The sequence below is a fragment of the Megalops cyprinoides genome, chromosome 8, assembly GCF_013368585.1.
Source record: "Megalops cyprinoides isolate fMegCyp1 chromosome 8, fMegCyp1.pri, whole genome shotgun sequence".
Lineage (NCBI taxonomy): Eukaryota > Metazoa > Chordata > Actinopteri > Elopiformes > Megalopidae > Megalops > Megalops cyprinoides.
In genome coordinates, this window is record NC_050590.1 from 29,525,208 (window position 1) to 29,545,206 (window position 19,999).

A 19,999-nucleotide genomic window follows, 5' to 3' on the forward strand; every position below is an offset into this window, starting at 1 on the left:
AGTAAACCTCCTATTTCCAATCACACTCTGACCATCTGCTTGACCACTTAAAAATGGCCTGAATGCAGCAAAGTTGTTGCAGTTTCACTATGCGCTCAGGCTGGGCTGTGCTCATTATTCACTGAATCCAAGAGGCTCTTCTCTGGCTGCGCACTGAGGCTGCACAGCAGATTGGGAAAGTCAGCGCAGCCCTCATGGGGAGCGTCTAACAGGTCCACGCAGCCATGCATCTAAACACAGTCACCAGCCACCTCGTCCTGCCGTCCATGTGACAACTCTTCTTGGTGAGTATTCAGCCACTGTGGTTGATGCCAGGAGATGCAAGCATGTGAGACTGGTAAAACTTGAAGCACCTCGGGGGAACTTCATAAATGACAACTTCAGCCATGAGGTGCTGCCCATTCTTTACAACAGAAGTGGTCACCCAGCACACTCCCTTCGCCCTCACCCTGTCCGCCAACCCCACAGAGTCCCCCAGCAAGCCCTCAATTAGACAGAGCCAGGCGGGCACAGTTCCTGCTGAACAGAGCTGCCGTGCACAGAAACAAGGCAGATCATAATGTGCCTGTGTAATTTTTAATTAAGTTCCCCCTTAGTGGCTGCTATTATCTCTGACTAATGGCACACACTGGCCCCCTCTCATTACCAGAGAGGGGTTTAACTGGGCCACTTGTTTGATACAGTTGGAGTTAATGCACTATGAATATCTCACCAAGAGTTGTCAGGTTTCACCGGGTGTCTAGCGATCTGAATATTCAATAACTTCCGTAATTACATGTGCAATTCATCAGATCCTACCTGATTGCCGAGGAAGGAAAAAAAAGTGGAGCAGAGAGGTGTGATTCCTAGAGGACAGAAGTCTTAATCACAAGACTAACATTATGGCTGGCGCTAATTGAAATCTAAATTGAAAGGCTTTGCTTGGAGGGAAAATGTCAGGGAGAGGGGGGGGGGGGGGGGTGGATTTGATGACGGAGAACCTGAGGAATACCGTGTGGCACTGAGTGCAAGAGGACTGAGAGACTACGGGAACAGGGGACAAGAAGACCAGAGATATACAGGACCAGGAAACCAAATAAAGGGAGCTGACAAACTGGGATGTGGTCAGCTATAGACCTGAAACCAAACTGTTTCAGAAAGGTAAAGTTCAAGGTGGTTTTCCATTAAGGCTTTTGTCCAGCCTGACAAGAAAAAAAAAAAACCATGGCAGTCCATCTCCGCAGTCCGCAATGTACCAAGCGCTGGACTGGTCACACATCTAGGTGTATTGATGACACTCTGATGCATGCAATTATTCACCTGCACACAGGTCTCTATTACACAATTTATAGCTCAACTTCTTTGTGTGAGGTATTCCAGCCCGGGTGATACAAACCAACCACACCTTGTCAGCCAAGCCCTACTTAGGTTTCAGTATGGCTCAGCCTAGCTGTGTTCCATCAGTGGGAAAAGGGGAATAATGAACCAGGTGTCTGTGGGACCGGGGCATCAGGGAGCAAAGTGATTGAGAGGGCCTGCTGACGGAGTCTGCAGGCCCAGGGGACCCACTGGGAGGCTTGACTTAGCGCTCTGGCCCTGTGAGCAGTTGTTTGCTGGTTTCCGGCACCACGGTATGCCTCAACACCACATGCTGTCAGAAAACTGGTTAACCCCATGTGGGGTTCCAGACCACACATTTGCATGAGTCACCCCACACCATGCCACCCCACGTGCCTGTCACAGTCTTCATGAAACACCAACAAACAAACTCTGGAAATCTATACTGTATTACAGCAGTTTTTTTGAGGGATCAGCAAAGCCTGGTGCATTCTTGCCAGCTGTTTAGGTGAGGACAGGGTTGTACATTGCAAGTAGTGTTACTGTTTATGTTAAAGCAAGCAGTCGCGTTCTAGCAGAAACCAGGTGTTTTTGAGAAACGGCCAGGATATCAGTCCAAGCATAAGACCTCCTCCTTGCTGCGCTGTTCAAAGTGTCAGTTTCCACTTGACTGTTCCCAATATCTGACACATGAGTTGGTCTGTGAGGTGCATGCAAGGTAACTGGTCAATTCTCTTTTGCATAATGCTGCCATTGTAGAGAGATATTTTATATTGTTCAGGACATGAAAGTCCTAAATTAACCTCTGCAGCTGCTTATAACTTCTGCTATTTATAACCCTTTTGCATTGCACTTAAGCTTCAAATTCAAAGAGAGTTTAAAACAGGAAAATAAAAACTCAAACATATGCTCTGGAAAAAAAATCTATCATTCAAATGTGAGAAAAGAACAGCTTTTTGTGGCATGGTAAGTGACACCTGTGTTTTTACCATGTCTAAATAAGCCTCCTCTTGTGTTTTCTTAACTGAAGAGACAGTGTTTTGTTGCCCTGACACATTCTATCCAATTAAGGATAATCATGTCAACAATTTCTGTCTAAAGCCACACAGAATTTAAAATGACTTTGTGGGGAGGAATTTTCTTGCATTGAAAAACATGGTCCATAACTTCTTTGTATCTTGGCAATTTGGTTGATTTCTTTCATCATACTGTACAACACTAGAACATGAGAGGAGAAACAGGAGCTCAGAAAGACAGTCGCAATGCTGTGTAAAATTGAGGTAAAGCAAGGTATCGTGTGGGATTACCTGACCCACACACCTCACCCTCCTCATCCTCCTCCACCCAATACTAGAAAAGCCACATTTCCACAGGTCCTAGATTAATATTCAGCCCTCAACTGCATTTAATTAGTTATGCCAAATTCATTAACCCATATTGCTGTTCTGGTGGCCCACACCATAAATTAGGCTAATGCTAGCAGACATATTCCAGTTGTAACAGGGAACATAAAGTGCAGGGAGAAATGCACATGATCGTAGATCACTGGTCATATTAACTCTGTGGTGCTTTAATGGAAAGCCTTTCACATCCAGTAGTGTTTTAGGGGCTCCTACCACCCAATGTTTTCTTTTCTGCTCTTTTTTAACAGCTCCTTGTGATGCAAAGCAGCAGACACCTAAAATGACACTGGAGGTGGACACATTGCTGACTGAGGGAGAGGGTCAGAACTACTGAGCTCTAGAGCACACGCAAGTGCAGGAAAGAATCTGGTGGGAGCCACCTAATTGGAGAGGAGAGCAAGGCGCCAAACTCAAACAGAAGGCTGCAGCAACATCTTTTCTCCTGGCTTTTTGCTCCTCTTGTTCTGGGGAGAAAGTTATGGAGCTCCTGGAGGCAGTCCAAACACTGTTTGACAGCTTTTCTCCAGCATGAGAAGTTATTTTTCTTACAAATCTCTGGCATAAATCTAGCCAGCGTTATTTTAGAGTCAATCAGTAAAAAGGTTTTGGCCACACGGTGCATCTCACTCCTACGCTAAACCAGCTTGTTTTCTGCCTTTTCATTCTTCCCTCTTTTTTGCTTTTTTCTTTTCAAGTGAGTGTCTGTGTGTCTGAAATGGGTAAGCTGCAGGTATTCGTTTCAGCGTCTGGTTTGACGTGGGGGGGGGGGGGGGGGGGCCCAAACGGAGAGTACAAAACAAACTGCTATTGTAAAAGGGGACAATGACCTTTGCTGTCCCAAGATTACGTGATGACCTTTCATCTCCCCTATCCCCCAGTGGTCTCGCCTAACAACTCACACCACAGAGCCTATTAGGGCCGGATTCCGCTTTGTTGTTAAAAAGGGTCCTGTCCTTTCAGAACGCTCTCTTTCTCCTTTTCTGTTTTTTTTTTTTTTTTTTTGAAGCCAAGGTGGTAGAGGAACACAAGTCCATTGTTCCCTCGCAGATGGAAGTTGGAGTTACTACGGCAACAGCTCTAATCCTTCTTTTTACCACCTTTCTTCATATTATTGGCCTATCAAGTGCTACCTTTTAACTCATGAGCTAGAAGGCTGGTAGAGGAGCCCCCTTGCCTTAATTAGCTATGATTTTCACTGTACAGACAACATGATGAGCTAATCGAAATTTGCAAAATAATGACGTACCGCCAGCAACTATTCCCTCTCCTAAGGCCTGGTCTAAGAATAACAATAATGAGTCCATTATTGAGGAGCGGACATTAAAATGCTGCCCTGCCATGAAACAGAGAGCGTAGTTGTTCTGGTGTTGTCCACACAATCAACAACCTATTGTTGCTGACTTGAAAAATAAAGCAGAAGAGAATGGGTGCCATAATGATTGGTCTGTGCTGCCTCCTGGGCCCATATAGAATTGTCTGCAGAAAAAGTCCTTGATCGACTGCTGATTTCATGAAAGGGGTGTGGGTGAAGACAACTGTCTGGCTTTATAAAAAATGCTCATTCTCTTGTCCGTCTCTCTCCCGCCGCTCAAATAGCCACTGAGCCGCATTAGCCCACGGCCTTTCAGATGGAGAGGAGTCTGAGCCACACAAGGAAGCCATTTTGGCATGCTGTGGCCCCAGTGCTTTGGCTGGGGTGTCCCAGGTTAAAACAGCCTTCTCTTCCTGCATTCAAAAGTTAAAGAGAAGGATTGGAAAAAAGCTCTTTTGAACAGCAAACAAAAAACCCTTTTTGGCTAATAATAATGTAGTGACTGACAACTTCATTAACAATTGAACCAAAGCAAACAATATCAATCACAGAAATTAGTAGTTTCTTTTCAATTATTTTCCACCTGAATAAAAAAAGGCATCTGAGCTGAAATTGACTAAAATTTTAATTTTAACAAATTCCAAATATAGCACTCATATCATAATTGTAATTTAAAATATTAATAATTATATTTAAGCTTTTAGTACATTCGTTGACCCTGCAAGGACTGTGGTAGACAGTTCAGATGAGCTTTTGAAGGGTTGCTGCAGTATCTTATGGATTAAAAGCAGATTAGAGCATTTACTTTCTGTAACACTTTCTGCCTAAAATTAGCCAGTAAGAATGGAGCAGGGTTTACCAAAGGCAGAAAGAATCTTTTGCATGTGCTTCATTGTGAAGTAATGGGGGGGGGGGAGGAGGGGAGGGGAAGGAATGCTAAAAAGGGCTCCTTTGCCTAGTCAACCTTCGGAGGGCTTCATTTGTCTTCATCTTGTTAGACTAAATTAATTAACAATCTCAGTGTTACACACTTTCTCTTTTCATTACATCAAATAATGGCAGAGATGTGGGAGGAGGACCTCTCCGATGGGATTAGGTAGGGATTGGCAGGGAGATAGCTCTTTCTCTCTCTCCCTCTCTCTCATATACAAACACACACAAACATGCGCACACACAGATAGACAAACCAAATCAGGTTCAGTTTTTTCAACTATGACATTTCTCATAATTTATCAAGAAAGATAAAAACAAACACACGGGTAAGATGTCATATGTGGGGAGATTTAGAACATTAGAACATAGAGATTTAGATCTGTGAGCATCCTTAATTTATGCTACTATACAGTCTTGTTGTAACACTGATCTTAAATGTCATGGCAAGGTGTAATTATATTTTGTGTACAGTACAAAGACTTTGTGTTGTATTATTTATATAAAATGACGTCAAATGTATTTATTGAAGAGAATGGAATTCCTCCTTTGTGTGAGAGAATTCTAACTTTTGATGATTCCTAGTGAGTTTGTACTAATTACAAGAAACTATCTCATTCTTCTGACAAATGAAATTGGGCATGACATTCAAATAAGTCTCAAGTGCTATGACTCACAATGACAACAATAGCAGTGACATAATTTTCGGGAGAAAAATGAAAATGTTAATCATTTTTCCTTTTGAACCCCAACAGGAGGTGATTAACCCTAAATTCAGCACTGTAAAAGAAATGCCACCAGCAGTACACAACCCTCTGCTCGATGAGGCTGGGATGCAGTATACATAGGGAGAAAGGCAGCATGTTCTTTTTGAGTGCACCATAAAAATTGACACATAACTGCTTGAAGCATGAGGCTGAGTTTCTGTCACACCATAACACTGTTTTCGTTCTGACCAGACCCATTTGACCCAGGTTCAGCTACTTACTAAAAGAAGATGTTCTGACACTTAAGAAATACATCTCTCTCCTGCTCTCTCTCTCTCTCTCTCCCTCTCTCTCTCTTACTTCAGTTATGCCAGTAAGCGCTGGCCAACCAAAAGGCCAAACCCTGGGTGAGTCATGTCTTTAATCTGGTCTTGACTGTTGAAGCCCTGCTCCTGCTCCTCCTACAATCCCCCTCTCTTTCTACTGCCGCTTCTCATTTAATTAAAGCAGACATTGACAGAAGGATGTGGATTAGAACCATAATGATGCATTTACTTAGATTAATCACAGTCTTCTCGTTAAGTAATGACTCCTTCAACTAACAAAAGGAAATTGTTATGAAACAGATTTGCATGCCAGCCAAAAGCCAGATTCTTAGACATCATTTTAATGTATTAATTAATTAATTTATTTTATTTTACACTTGACAAGACTGGTTTTTAAGATGTCAGACTGTAAGAGCCATTGGTGGAATTATTAGATGTTGCTTTCCTTCAGGCCCTACCACTGTAGATAGCTACCACAGACAAGAGCCAAAATGGTACTCCTTCAACAGGTGGTGTGAGTCAAACACACAGTCCTCCTCCCCTGTGGCATTAGGGAGAGAACGGAAATAGATAAAGGGGACATGCTGACAATAATCCAACACATGCCCATATCTCATTCTCCTGCCAAGAGCTAAAGTAAGAGCTATATTACGCAACCTTGAGACTGAGTAGTATGTTGGTTTAATGTGTTCTTGTAAACAATTACCAACAATTGTTTATAATTACCATAAATGGAATAATGGTGTCCATTCATGTATTTTGCACCCAACATCTCACTCTGTGTATTCTATTGGCTTTACTAAGACAGGAATTACCTATCCTTTCTGAGAAGAGAATGTACGGTAACCAGGGCACACAGATCAGAACATCCTTGCCCTGTTCTCACCCTGGTCCCTCCCATAGACCCCCATAAACCAGCTGGACTTGGCTCGCAGTGGACATGCCAGCAGGATCAGAACTCTGTAGCCCACTTGATGTGTGGAGCACACAACTGATTAGAGAGCTGAGATAAGCCAGGCACCAGCAATCTTCAAAAGAAACACTAATCACTCATTTCCACCCTCTCTGAGTTCAAGATGCCACTTTGGACAACCAGCCCATTAAGGTGGAAGCTCCCTGTTCTCTCCTGTTGTTCTGTTAACACACACACACACACACACACACACACACACACACACACACACACCTCTTCCCTCTTTAGGACCTGGATTTATTTCCCTTCCAGGTCACAGCCAAGAGAGCATGTCCAAATATTTCCAGAGATCACTTACAGAGCATATGTGAATAGAGGAAGAAGTTTTTTTTTTGAGAAGGCACAATCTCAAAAGAGGCTCAGAGGAGTACACAGCTTATAATCACAACAACAGAAAAAAGTGAGTGCTGCTGTCTAAAAAATTATAGAACAATTTGTCACATTAAAAAAAACTGAGAATCAAGATTCACCTTAGCTTCTCTTGTGCAACACAAATGCTGTGGGCAGTTGATGTAGTGATTACTTAAATTGTCTTTTCATGGTTACATTTGCTAGGAACTATCAGATGCTGGTGAGAAGAAGTAAAACAGACATGGCTCCTCATAAGAAACACCTAAAATTAAGTTGAACTGTATTGTTTTAGAATGTTCTATTTTCAAAACGGTTTTGAACAGGTTCGAAGGAAACTGATGCACAATGTATGAATGAATGACCTTCATTACATTTGACTGATCAATTTGACGAGAGAAAAAGTGGTATCAAAGAGGATCCACCACCTTCGGTAAAATTTGGCTGACAGCAGCTTCAAAAGACAGATGCTGCTGGTTTTAATGAGATGTCACTAATTAGGTTTCAACATGCAGGCCTTTAGAAGGTGGTACAGAAAAAGAACAACAAATTCTAATTCTGCTTGCTTGTGCCTATTCCCTCAGAGCAATGACTGAATACATTTTCAATTAGAATCACGGGGGGGCAACAACACTGCTTGATAGGTTCGTGCATAGGTGCAAACGCTACTAAAACTACTAAAACTTTTTGCACTACTTTGTTGTGCAAAATACAGCAAGCCCAACTGCCGTCCCTGACACCACCTGGGGCTAGGACTGAGTCACAGGGACAGAATACAACATTTTTTTTAACAATCTAGTGATCCAGCCAAGCGGTGAAATCTGTCCTATGAGATCTCTGTCTGTGAAGTGCTTTTTTCAGTTCTACTGCTTTGGCACGTCACCTCAGCGAGTCAGACAGTGACATGGTACATGGGGGGCCAAAGGGGGCTACAGCGACCCCTGTCCCGTCAAAAGCGGGCTTTCCACGGCACATGTCCGCTGAATACAAACGTCTTAGCAGACTATGTGTCTGCAGGTGAACAAATGAGTTTGAACCTGGAATAACAGAAAGAACTAACCTCAGTAAAAAGCTGCTATGTAGAAAGGCCTCCATGTCAGCGTTTGGGGTTCTGCGGCGGAAAAAGATACATAAAAAACGATTGAAACTCTGCACAGACACAGGCAACAAAAAAAAAAACATTAACAGTGTGCACGTCCTTTTTATAACTCATTTGTCCTTTTTTAATAAGCACTGTGGTTATGAGCCTCCATCTCTCTTTCCCCAACATCATTAATTACAGCCTCTCTTCAAAAGAGATACAATTTGCATACAGGGTTTCCAACTCTGGCCTGATGATATGTTTGCATTACACAAATGGATTTTCCTCCCCGGCCCAACAGGCAAACTCCGCCCACTGCTGTCTGCAGCAGCGTGCAGTACGAGGTGGTCCATCTGCAGCCCATCTGTGGCTGGGCCATGCGGTCGGGCTTCTGGGAGCCCGACCGCATGGGGCCCGGTACTGGCAACGCATTGCCTAGGAGGATAGGAGGGGAAGGAGGGGTATGTGGTCATGACGTCACTGCCCGCCGAGGTCACTCAGTAGCCTCGCTTGCAATTTGGGGAGCATGCCTTTGACGATCCTGTTGAACAAGTTCCCATTAGCTTCTGTTGCTGGACTTTTAAAGTTACTGATTTTTGTACTGGTATAGCAATGACTAGGCACATATATTGTCTATCAATCCTGTCATCATTTTAAACTGCTTTGATGATGTTTTCCACATGTCTAAAGATGGCAAGGAAAAAAAAACTTCAAAAAAAGAAAAGAAAAATGTGGGTCATTACATTTTTTCAGGACACTAATCATTTTTTTATGTAAATAAATCAAGCTGAGGATGCATTGGTTAGTTCTTTGTATAAAGAACCAAAGTTTTTCAAAACCAAAGTTTTTCAAAAGTTTTTCAAACCAACGTTTTTCAAAAGTCTATGAGTGAAAGCCATTGTACAAGGGCAGTTATCTGATCAGAAAGTCCTATTGAGATACACGAATGCCTCAGCTTTTCTAATTTAGTGCAAGTGACACACATGCATTCTACAGTGCAGATTCACCTGCCTAACACTCCCTCTAAGATATGGTGTAAAAGACTCAGAGCAAATTGGTGTTTTATTGTGCCTTCATATTAAGCTCTCTCCATGAACATCATGAGGAGTGAAAAGGTACTGTGACACAGTCCTAAGCAGTCTTTTGCTTGAGCTCCCCCTTTTCTTCAGCAGGCTCGAGGCTCCTGAGACAAAGCCACAGACAGGGTGAAACAAGTGAGCAGGGGACCAAGGACACCACGTCTTTCAGGCCTGGGCGGCACTTAGTGAGGTGAGGTGCCCAGCCACTGCCCCCGGCGGGGTTCAACCGAGACTTTTCACACAATCGGGTGTCCAAGGAAGGGTCAGGCGAGAATCGTCCACTGCACAGAAAACCAGCCGTCACAGCGGTGACAACTTGAGAAAACAACCGTGAAACGGCACAAGCCCAACCAACCGTGTCTCCTTGCTGTGCTAGAGGAGTGTTAAAAGACACTCCTGCCTCCTTCCTCTCACTCACCTTTTGGTAGGGAAACCAGACAACAGAATGGCGAGAAAAAAAAAACACAGCCTCTGGTGATGGAAATGACAACGTTCGGCTATGAACACGAGGGAGGAAACAGGCGGTGGGTGACCAAACTGACTGTCTTTTGCAGCTTGGGCAAATCACTGGCTGGGAATGGCCTGTCATGGCTCTAAGCTGTGCTCTAACATGTACAAACCACAACAGAAGGGCTACATCTACTACACCTAAACAGAGCAAAAAAGAGTAGGTCAGGACAAAACAGTAGAACGGAACACAACTCAACACAACAGAACAGACCAGAAGAGAACAGAATAGAACACAACTGAACAGAATGGACCAAATCTGATCACAGCAGAGCAGAAGAGAACAAACTAGAAAACCTTCATCAATACCCAAGGGCAAATCAGAGAGGCACAGATATAAATAAATGCAATGTGTCTGCTCCCGCTTCACCATAGCCATTGATTGTCATGTGTCTAGCAGCATTTGAAGGTTTTTGCTGTGATGGTAAGGGGACGAGACTGCACTGCTCCAGAAATGACAATAACAGAAGATGATGATTTCTGAGCCCCTTTGTCAGGAGGACAAATAAGTGCATCATGCTTTTGTGGGTTGGGAATCATGCCCTTCAGTGGGATTTGTGAGTTCAATGGAACAGAGGCCTTCACTGTGAGTGTACGTGTAAACAGGGCCTGTCCCTGTCTCCTGCACTGTATTACCTCAGCTCTACAAGCTCCCAAAAAAACCCAATTGTGGTAATGGAGACAACTGAACGTCTTGAGGAAGTTAGGTGCGGTTTGGAGACAGAGTTAAGGAAAAAGTGACTAAGCCACATTGTGTTTGCTCTTCTCCATAGAGCTAAAAAAGGGGGCCGAAGAGGCTTATATTTAGAACCAGCCCCATTTCAAGGGCGACGGGTCTGTGAATAAAGGGACGGGAGCAGAAGACGCCCGTGTTAAAAATCAACGCGGTGCATGCTGTGGGCCTTTGAGGAATCTGCCCCTGCCAGACTCCACTTCATTCAACTAGTTCTCCCACCATCTGCAACAAATGTGCTCCATTAAAGCAGAACCATATGGGCGGCAAGCTGGCTATTAACACGGCTTCTGCACGTTCCCCTAACGTAGCACAGATTTCAAACTTTCAGTCAAACTGACTGCTGCATTAATTCCACACCACAGCCATTTGGACCTGTGCTCTGCTCTCTGATCTCAGCCCTTCAGTCATTTACCAGCCCCAGTTACTTATAGAAAAGTGAAGGGCTACCCTCAATATTCCTCCTATCTGTGCTTGGTCCTCTTTGTGCTTAGCTCCTAGTCTTTGCATGCTCCCTACCAAAATTGTGCCAGGGACCACAGGTCAACCAAGTGAAAGGGAAAAACTAAATTTGATGGCCCCCATTTTCCTGAATCTTCTCTCTGCTCAACATGGGGACAGTCGATGAGTATAGGAGTATGACTGAGCAGAAGGGACAAACTAAAGGCCTGGTTCCAACTGCTGTGGGCAACTGGTCCCAGACCTGTTTGGAGAGCAGCCTTCAGAGATTGGTCCCAGCCCTGTTTGGAGAGCAGCCTCCAGAGACTGGTCCCAGCCCTGTTTGGAAAGCAGCCATGGGTGAGTTGGTCCAAGACCTGTTTGGATAGCGGGGGTGGATGAACCGGTCCAAGCCATGTAAGAGGAACAGCAAGGGGTGAACTGATCCCAGGTCTGCTTGGAGAACAACGGTGGGTGGCTTCCATGTCTAAGTTATTCCACAATGATGAGGGCTGGTCCCGTCCTTGCCGATGGCGCTGATTAACCCCAGAGGGTGTGGGAAATGATAATCCCCCTCTGTCAAGTGGCCGTATTTCTTGCGTTACTCTCCGCTGTGAGTAACGATGGGACCCCACCCACAGACTATGAAAGCTTTCCTTTTCTCTGCAAGCATTACAGCATGACTTGGACAACGCTGTTCTCAGGCTTGGAGACACACACATGCAGGCCATGCACCCCAATCAATTACTGCATTGTGGCTTTGCCCCTTTGACTGAAAGGTTTGTTCACTTCTGTTTGTTTTTCCAGTCACAGGTCATGAGACACTGTTCAAAAATAATGTGCAAAAAAAGAAAGAAAAACAAATGTCCCCATTAAAGATTCCTGCATTTTTAAAATTTAAATGATAAATTGATCTGACATCAAGACAGTGGAAAATACAGATTCCATTCACAGTGTCAAATAATTCCCTTAACTCAGTTTGAATTAAATTTTACAATACATGTCATACAATACTATACAGTTTTTTTTCAAAATACTTTTCATGTCCAGCTAACATATAGTAAGTCAGGGGCTTTATAGTCATCTTTTTAAATAGTATTTAAAAGACCTATTTAAGACTGATGAAGACTTCTGGCTAACAGAACATTATATGGGGAGTGTTTGTAATAAGTTGTGAATGTTAATGAGAGGGTTTAATTAAGGACATCGAGTGCCAACAGGCCAGCCTGGAGTCAGGCTTTTTGGGTGCTTATATGGACACACACACACACACACACACACACACACATACACACACACACACACATGCATGCACACCAAGAGTCAAGTCAAGAGGTCCCACTCTGAGTTATGCTCAATCATTCATATTGTACACAGCTCCAAATGCACAGCTCACATTAACTACCACTGCACTTGGCTGGGACCATTTCAAGATTCCCTTGTTGCCCAGTGATTAAATTTCTTTTTGAACATAAACCAACCTCCTGGTGTAATTGCCTTGTCATGTCATATAGGAACAACTGCACTGTCTTAATTTCAGCCAATTAATTAATCAATGATCCCAGGAGGCAGAGATTTATGGAGGGATCCTGATGTTCAGTGCTATCTCTCTTTCCAAGGGAGGAGAAACTCAGTCTACAGAGGAAAGAGCATGGAGGGTTCTGCTCTTCATCACCAGGGATGTAGAAACACTTTTTTGAACCTTTGTTCAGTATCTGGGTTCATGCAGAATCCCCTGACTTTTCCACAATTACAACATACAAAATAGTTTTATATATACAGTTACAGAGTATAGAGAGTTATAGATATATCAGTGCTTCTTCTTCATTCTTCTTTTGGAGGGAGAGGGGGCAGGTTTAAATTCAATAGTTTTCTCAAAAATCCACACACCCACAAGGCTGGGGTATACCTGCAATGTTTCAGATACCTCTGTGAAATTGAAGAATGAAGAAGACACGGTGAATACAGTGCATTGTTCACACAGGTTCTGCACTCAAACATTTGACACCATGCTTCTGTTAATAATTCTGTTTTATGAGAGGTATTCACAGCAGGACGGTGGCTGTTAGCACTTGTGGAGAAGCAGGACCTGGAGCAGGGCTGAGTGGTTGCAGTAATACATTTTTATACTCGGCTCATTGTACGAGAATACTACTAGTAGCAAGGGAGTTGTTTCCTGTCTAAGAGGGGCCACCTCAGACGATTCAACTCATTGCCCTTGTCACCTGTAATATGTCAGGTGGGGCTATACCTATCCCCCTGAGGGGTTGGTCAGAGTTCTGGCTTGCCGATAGAGCCGGACTGCAACAGTGCCCGACACTGTCCTCAGACTCAGTTAGGCCATCATCTCTGCCACTAATGTCCCAATCGTGTCTCCATGCTGCAAAGGAATCCAGCGTTTAAGACTGGCTGATGACAGTCTAATTAAATTAGCATTTCAGACCTCTCAGCTGAACATGGAGAGGTGTGAAAGGGCTCTTGGTGGGGGGGGTATTTCCCCAGCAGTCACCCACCTATATTTAAACTCCCCTGTCACCATCCTTTATGTTTCCCCACCTGTTCATATAATGACACGGGGAGGATAAAACAGACAGACAGAGGGGGACCTCGGGCTAGGGCTGGGCGATAAAACAATCTTGAAACGGGATTATGATAAAATTTATGTTGATAACGATGATAAGCTTTGGACATTTTTACTCGATATGGATAGATCTAACAGCCTATCACACAGGAGAAATAAACACGACAACAGCCAGTCAGTCTGCAGTGTTTGGCTTGCACGTCAAAGTACACGCCCATTTCCTACCGCAAAGCATTGTTTGAGCTACTGGCGGTGAAGAAAGCTCTGGAAACGAGGAAAAAAATGAGTGGAGGGGGCATGAAAGCGATAGTGAAAGTAAACAAAGCTCCAAAGCTGAGGAAATTGTTGACAAAAAAGGTAACACAACATCAATTATATGGAAGTGGTTTAGATATCCTAAAAGCGACGCAGCACAGATTAAGACGGTCTGCAAAATATGTCATCGGTCGGTGCAAACCAAGATGGGAAACACAACAGATCTTTTCCATCACCTGAAAAGGTACCATCCCAGCAGCCAAACCGACAGTATGAAATTGCGGGCCCATGTTAGTCCATCCACAAGTTTCAGCAGCGTTAGTGGGGCTGTACCAAAATAAAAATCAATCGTGTTGTCTTTTGCAGCCATTGCCCCATATGAAAAGCGATCAAAAAGGAGCAAGGATATAACAAATGCGGTTTTTTACTTTATAGCGAAAAACATGATGCCCCTGAGCACAGTGGAGAAAGACGGGTTCAGGAAATTGATGTTAAATGTCTATGTTATGCTATTCTATTTTTGTTAATAAACTATATTCTAAAGTTTAACTAATGAACCCTCTGGTTTCTTCAGGCTTCAGTCATTATCAGGACACTCTTCAAACTGGCAGCATTATCAAATTATGTATCATGATAAATATCGATATTGATCAATATGGAAAAAAATTGCCATATCACCCAGCCACACCTCAGGCCTCTAGACCATCTCCCTCCCTTGTGCACCTTGCACTGCTGTAGTATCTCCTGGCCCACCATCATCTCTCCTCCCACAAAAGACACAGCCGTCAGACAAGTAGTGAATTAATTTGTGTAAAGCACTCCAACATTAGGAAGGTGTGTTGAAAGGTGTCTGCTCATGTTTCAAATTAAACGCACTGCTGGTCAGCGTTAGCACCTCCGCGCCCGCCGGCAGCGGCTTGCCTTCGACACTTCAGGGGCTGGGGAGAGACGGCGGATTTGCCGTTCACACTGGAATAATTAGAACATGTCAGGAAGAATTAATTTCCTCATTTTTCAAAAGGATACACAGAAATTACCATGTTATTATATGACAGGGTCCCAGGGAGGATTGTATTAAATTTAATTTCTAGCGCAGCCCACACAACAAATTAAAGTCATAAATAAGATGGAAAGAAGCGGGGCGCGGAGCATATGTTTATGGCAATGAGGGAAGCCAAGGGACCAGAAACAACTATCTTCATTTCATTTTATTTAAATCAGGCCGACACCGTGTGTCTGAATGACAGGGCCTGTTAATGGGGCCCAGATTAGAAGCTCCTTGATATTAGCAGAGAGACACAGCCACTTAAAAAGGTAAGTAAGGGAGCTCTTCACTGTACAGTGACAGCCTGAGCTGGTGGCATTTCTAACGGAACTGGTCTCATACAGAAACTCACAAACAAGGGAGGGAGACAGAAACATGAGATACTTCTGACTCCATTTTTATGCAGTGGAAATGGATTGCAACTCAGTTGTTTTCCTTGAAAGGTGGCTTCATAGCTTTCAGAGTAATGGAAAGTACACATATATAATATGATGCTTTGGTTTTTGTCTTTAGGTGCATTTGTGGAGCAAATCGGCATAAGTTATTGTGTAATGAATGGTCATGATTCACTCTTTCAGCCCAGTACAGTGATACGAACACTCATGATTCATTCCTTGTTTTAGGCCAGATGAGTGATTTGAACATTAATTTGCGACAAACTGTTTAATCCTGTTCCTTCTAGAACACTTATGGCCAAAATTAAGCTTGAGCATTACTAAACCCATGCGATGGTGGTGTTTTGTATAGCTGTCTTGACTATAACATATTCTTCCACTACTAACAACTGTCTGGCAGAACATTCCTGACAATATACAAAAGGAAAGATAAATTACAAAAAGATGGAAAAGCTATTTGGGAAATGACTCACTATGGAAGTGAACTTTTCTTTTGGCAAATCCAATTGCTGTTGTCTTGCCTGAAACTAAAGCCTGCTACTGTGGAAACATTTGGGCTGGACAGTTTTGTGAATGCTGACCAAAAATTCCCATTTTAGTATATGTGAATAAAACAGGTTGGTGGCTGCTTACATAACTGCAAAAAGCACAGTTGTGAAAATAAATATAGAAAATTATATTTTCTTTTAAGCTCAGAACCAGAAAACAGACACAGAAATTAATTTTATCTAGCACAGATGAAATAACTTAAACATTAAAAATGTGTTATTAAAATGAAACAACAAATGCTTACAAGTCACATATAAACTAGAGTATACAACCAAAAAGACAGCATTCAACATCCAGCATTTTAGGTGAGGCGTACAAGCACTAGGCTAACAATTGTTTCTGTTCAACAAATACGAGCAATGATATTCTTTAAGTCATTAGAAGCAACATAGTGACTTTCACAACATTTAGTGAACTTGGTGAGAACTCAGAAAAATTCTTTGAGTCCAACTGCCACAGTATTGTATGGCCATTGGATAAACTAACTCATTACTTTAAAAAGGAGGATGACGAAGAAGGTCTCAGTTTTTACAACAGATTTGTAAAAATAAAAAGTAATGTTCTTTCAAGTTGACCCCTTTTCAAACTCGTTAGGCCTCCACACTCATTGAGAACAAATTACTTTTTAAACCAAGTTGAACTGATTGTTATTAAAGATGGGGAAGGGGGCATGTTATTAAGCATTTACGAGGGATGAATTGCCAGTGATAGCCAGCTCATCAATTATGTTGAGAAAAATAATGATATTAATGCTAGCCCTGTGGCATAAATGATGCGTAACAGTTGTGTGCTCATTTGAACTAACTGCACAGCTATTGGAGCTTAACAGGACATTTCCCACTCTTATTTTTCAAGTTGTTAAACTCAAATTAGTCACTAAACCACATCTAATGCAGCACTGATAATGAATTGATCTTTGAGACAAAAATGTTAACTGATACTTCTGGTAACTAAGTAGATGAATGAGGCAGAACATTAGCAATACTCACACTAAGGTCTGAGGCCGGCTCTTTGCTTTCTGATTATCATGCGGAAAATACAAAACTGCTTTTTAGTGATTTTTGTATTATATTTTTTTACTGCCTCTTAGAATAGGAAAGTCTTCTGAGGCCAAAACCCTTGGTTTCATTTCATTTCCATATTTATTTTTGGGGGCAGCATTTACATGGGGAGAGGAATAAAATAAATGAAAAGGGGCTATTTTTAACTTGGCATAGATGAGATGTCCACTTTTCCAATTACTTAATCACATGCAGCTGAGATGGGCTCAACAGTTTAATTGTACAGGCAACTGAATAATCCAGGCATCTGAGCTATTCCATACAGCAAAACAATGTTAGGCTGTAATCATGTTCATCCCTCAAATCCGCTTCCCCAAACGGGTTTACCAATTTCTGTTCCTCAATCAATCTCAAGGCACAAGTCTAAACTCAGGGGGTTGGAATCAACTGCAACATTCTCTCGCCTCCCGGCCTTTGATTAAAGCTTGCTAGCTTATTACAATCCAACGCAGCATGGAAAGAAAGAGTTTTTAAACTCTTTGGGAATAGCTGTCATTATAGCCAAGCACTCCCCTGGGCACCACAAACTTTAAATAATTTGTGAATCAATTAACTGGTGACGCTCAACATAACGGGGATTTCACACTCTTGGGCTGGCGCGCCATCGGCTGGAGAGGATTCATGACTTTTCGGGAGAAAAGTTCACGGTTGAAATCATTAATTTATTTTACAGGACTTTTAGTTATGCATTACTTTCTACAGCTGGGGCGGTGGGAGATTAATGATATGTTTCTCGGCCCCATTCTTCACCGTATTTCGCTGATAGGTGAAACTGCTGTATGACTTTTATTTTTAATCCTCTCCTCCTTCAGTACTGTTTGTACCTTGAAGGGAAGGAAGACAGCCAAGTCTATATTAGGTTTTATTCTGTTGAGAATTAAATAAGGGATATCAAACCATCAAAAAGGCTGTATATTTAATAAACCTGTAGAAAGGGCATGGCCCTTCCTAAGAGAGCGGATTGCCAGGATGTTGGGTCTTTAAGGGGTGATGGCAGGAAAAAGAATTGGAGGATAAAGCCCTGAGCAGAAAAAAAAAAAAAGTATCATCTTTAATGATACAAATGCATTATGGTGTGGTGGTTAAGAGACTGGAAAAGTTGCTGGTGATTGTACACTGTAAGATGAATTATTTCAGTAAACATTCAGCTGTATAAATGCATAATATATGCATGAGATTTAAGCCGTGCAAGGTGACCCAAATGAGGGAAGAGAACGAATAATCCAAACAAAAATAACATATTTCCATAAAACTAAGAGCTTGGTTTGTAAATTTTGTTCAACAAAGCAAGAGAGTTTTTGGATAAAGACTTAAGAAAACTTAGAGATAATACAAGTAGCTACATCTTTCTGTATGCATAACTCATGTTACATCTGCATTTTTTCCCTGTGTCTAATTTCATGTGAAACATTGGTGCTTTGCTGGATAAAGTTTACAACGTTAAAATTGCAACACAAAACTCATTTATGGTATCAGTATTGGCTGCTAACTGGTTAATTTATATGATTGACATTAATGTTGAATGTTCTGCACTGGTCTGGAGCAGCTCGGCATGAATGTCTTTTTAAGATTGCTGACGCAGATATGAGGACCGTACAGTAACAGCATTGTGCCCTTATTGTTCTGCATGAAAGTGGTTCAGGAGAAAATAACATCTTGTCAGGCCAAGAGGCTTCCGTGGCTGACTCCCTTATGAGGATCTCAGCCAGCACAGGCCGTTCTTTAGGAATCCCGACAATCTAGAGGAACATAATGGGAAGAACAGAGGGAGTTCACTCTGACTGTGCAATGTGCTTTGTCCTTGACGTTGAGTTATGAATTCAAGTGACTGTTTTTTTCTGTAGTTGTCTTATAAGTTTTGCAGTAATTGCAGTGACTGCCAAACTCATAATTTTGTGTGAGAAACAAGGCTTGCTCAAGTAAAGGTTAAGGACAAAGAAAACTGAAGTTACACTCAAAGAAGACCTAAGTCTGTCACCACACCAAGATTTGTGTGCCATTATGTTGTGCTTTTAGGTTTTCGCCCTTCCTTCTCCCCTTCTTACTAACTTCATTTGATGCAATAAAATCTTTAAAGACACAATAATGAAATCTCAAGTTCCCCTGTAACTGATAAAATTAAGGAATTTAAGGTGCCTGATTAAATTAAAATGCTGACTTAGTGAAGAGGCCCCGTTTCAACTGTGCATCACCAATAATCACAGCAGGGTCAGCAGAATAAATGGAAAGGGATCTTTAATAAATAATATATGGAAAAATAACCATCCAAAGGTTATTCATTTTCATTACATGGCAGAACGATGTTTAACTTTTTGGAAAAAGCGATTCCTGAGGCACTGCTCCTCAGGGACATCAATGCCCCTGTCTGAGAAATTCAAAATGACTTTATGTGCCAAGCGCTTTATTAGATGAATAGCACACACTGACAAAGACTGCTGTCTGTCTATTCACCCTGTGCACTGCATCCTCAGGTGCTTCCAAATGAGTTTGCACAAGAGTGATTAAATGCACCCGATAACAAGCCACACATTGCTGAAATTACTTACTGCCTCGTTTTATGATTAATTAAACATGCAGATTAAAGTTGCAAAAAGAATTTAGATTAATGAACGGGCTGAGTCTTGCCGTTGTAAGCACATAGGGAATCAGACGCTCCTATGAATTTCACAAGCACGCGTTCTGGAACAAGGGAGAAAGGGACGTTTCTTGCGTTTAGGCCACTGTGGTTCTCCACGGCTCAGAGTTTTCAAATGCCAGATCGGGCTTTGAAGGCTTGCCCATTGCAGCTCCACATCCTGCAAGGCCAATCAGAGAACCTTGACATCAGAAAGAGCCTTTGGTGATATCCAGTCCCACAAAGACAGGCCTACCTCCATACCTGCCATCACTCAGCAACAGCTGCTGTGAATAATTACCGGCCCCATTGTAATTGTAATGAGTGAGAATTTAATTGTTAAAG

General features: G+C 42.4%; 1 protein-coding gene across 6 annotated transcripts in view; it reads right to left on the reverse strand.

Annotated features, from left to right (window-relative positions):
* LOC118781774 (transcription factor SOX-6-like) overlaps positions 1 to 19,999 on the reverse strand; it is a 169,655-nt gene that overhangs the window by 115,792 nt on the left and 33,864 nt on the right. For 4 of the 6 annotated variants that reach the window (XM_036534832.1, XM_036534831.1, XM_036534833.1 and 1 more), the window contains exon 3: positions 8,377 to 8,427. The exons of the other annotated variants lie outside the window; for them this stretch is intronic. In XM_036534832.1, the coding sequence (XP_036390725.1) occupies positions 8,377 to 8,411 (35 nt within the window). In that variant the 5' untranslated portion in view covers positions 8,412 to 8,427. The remainder of the gene's footprint in view (positions 1 to 8,376; positions 8,428 to 19,999) is intronic. 6 annotated transcript variants of the gene reach the window in all.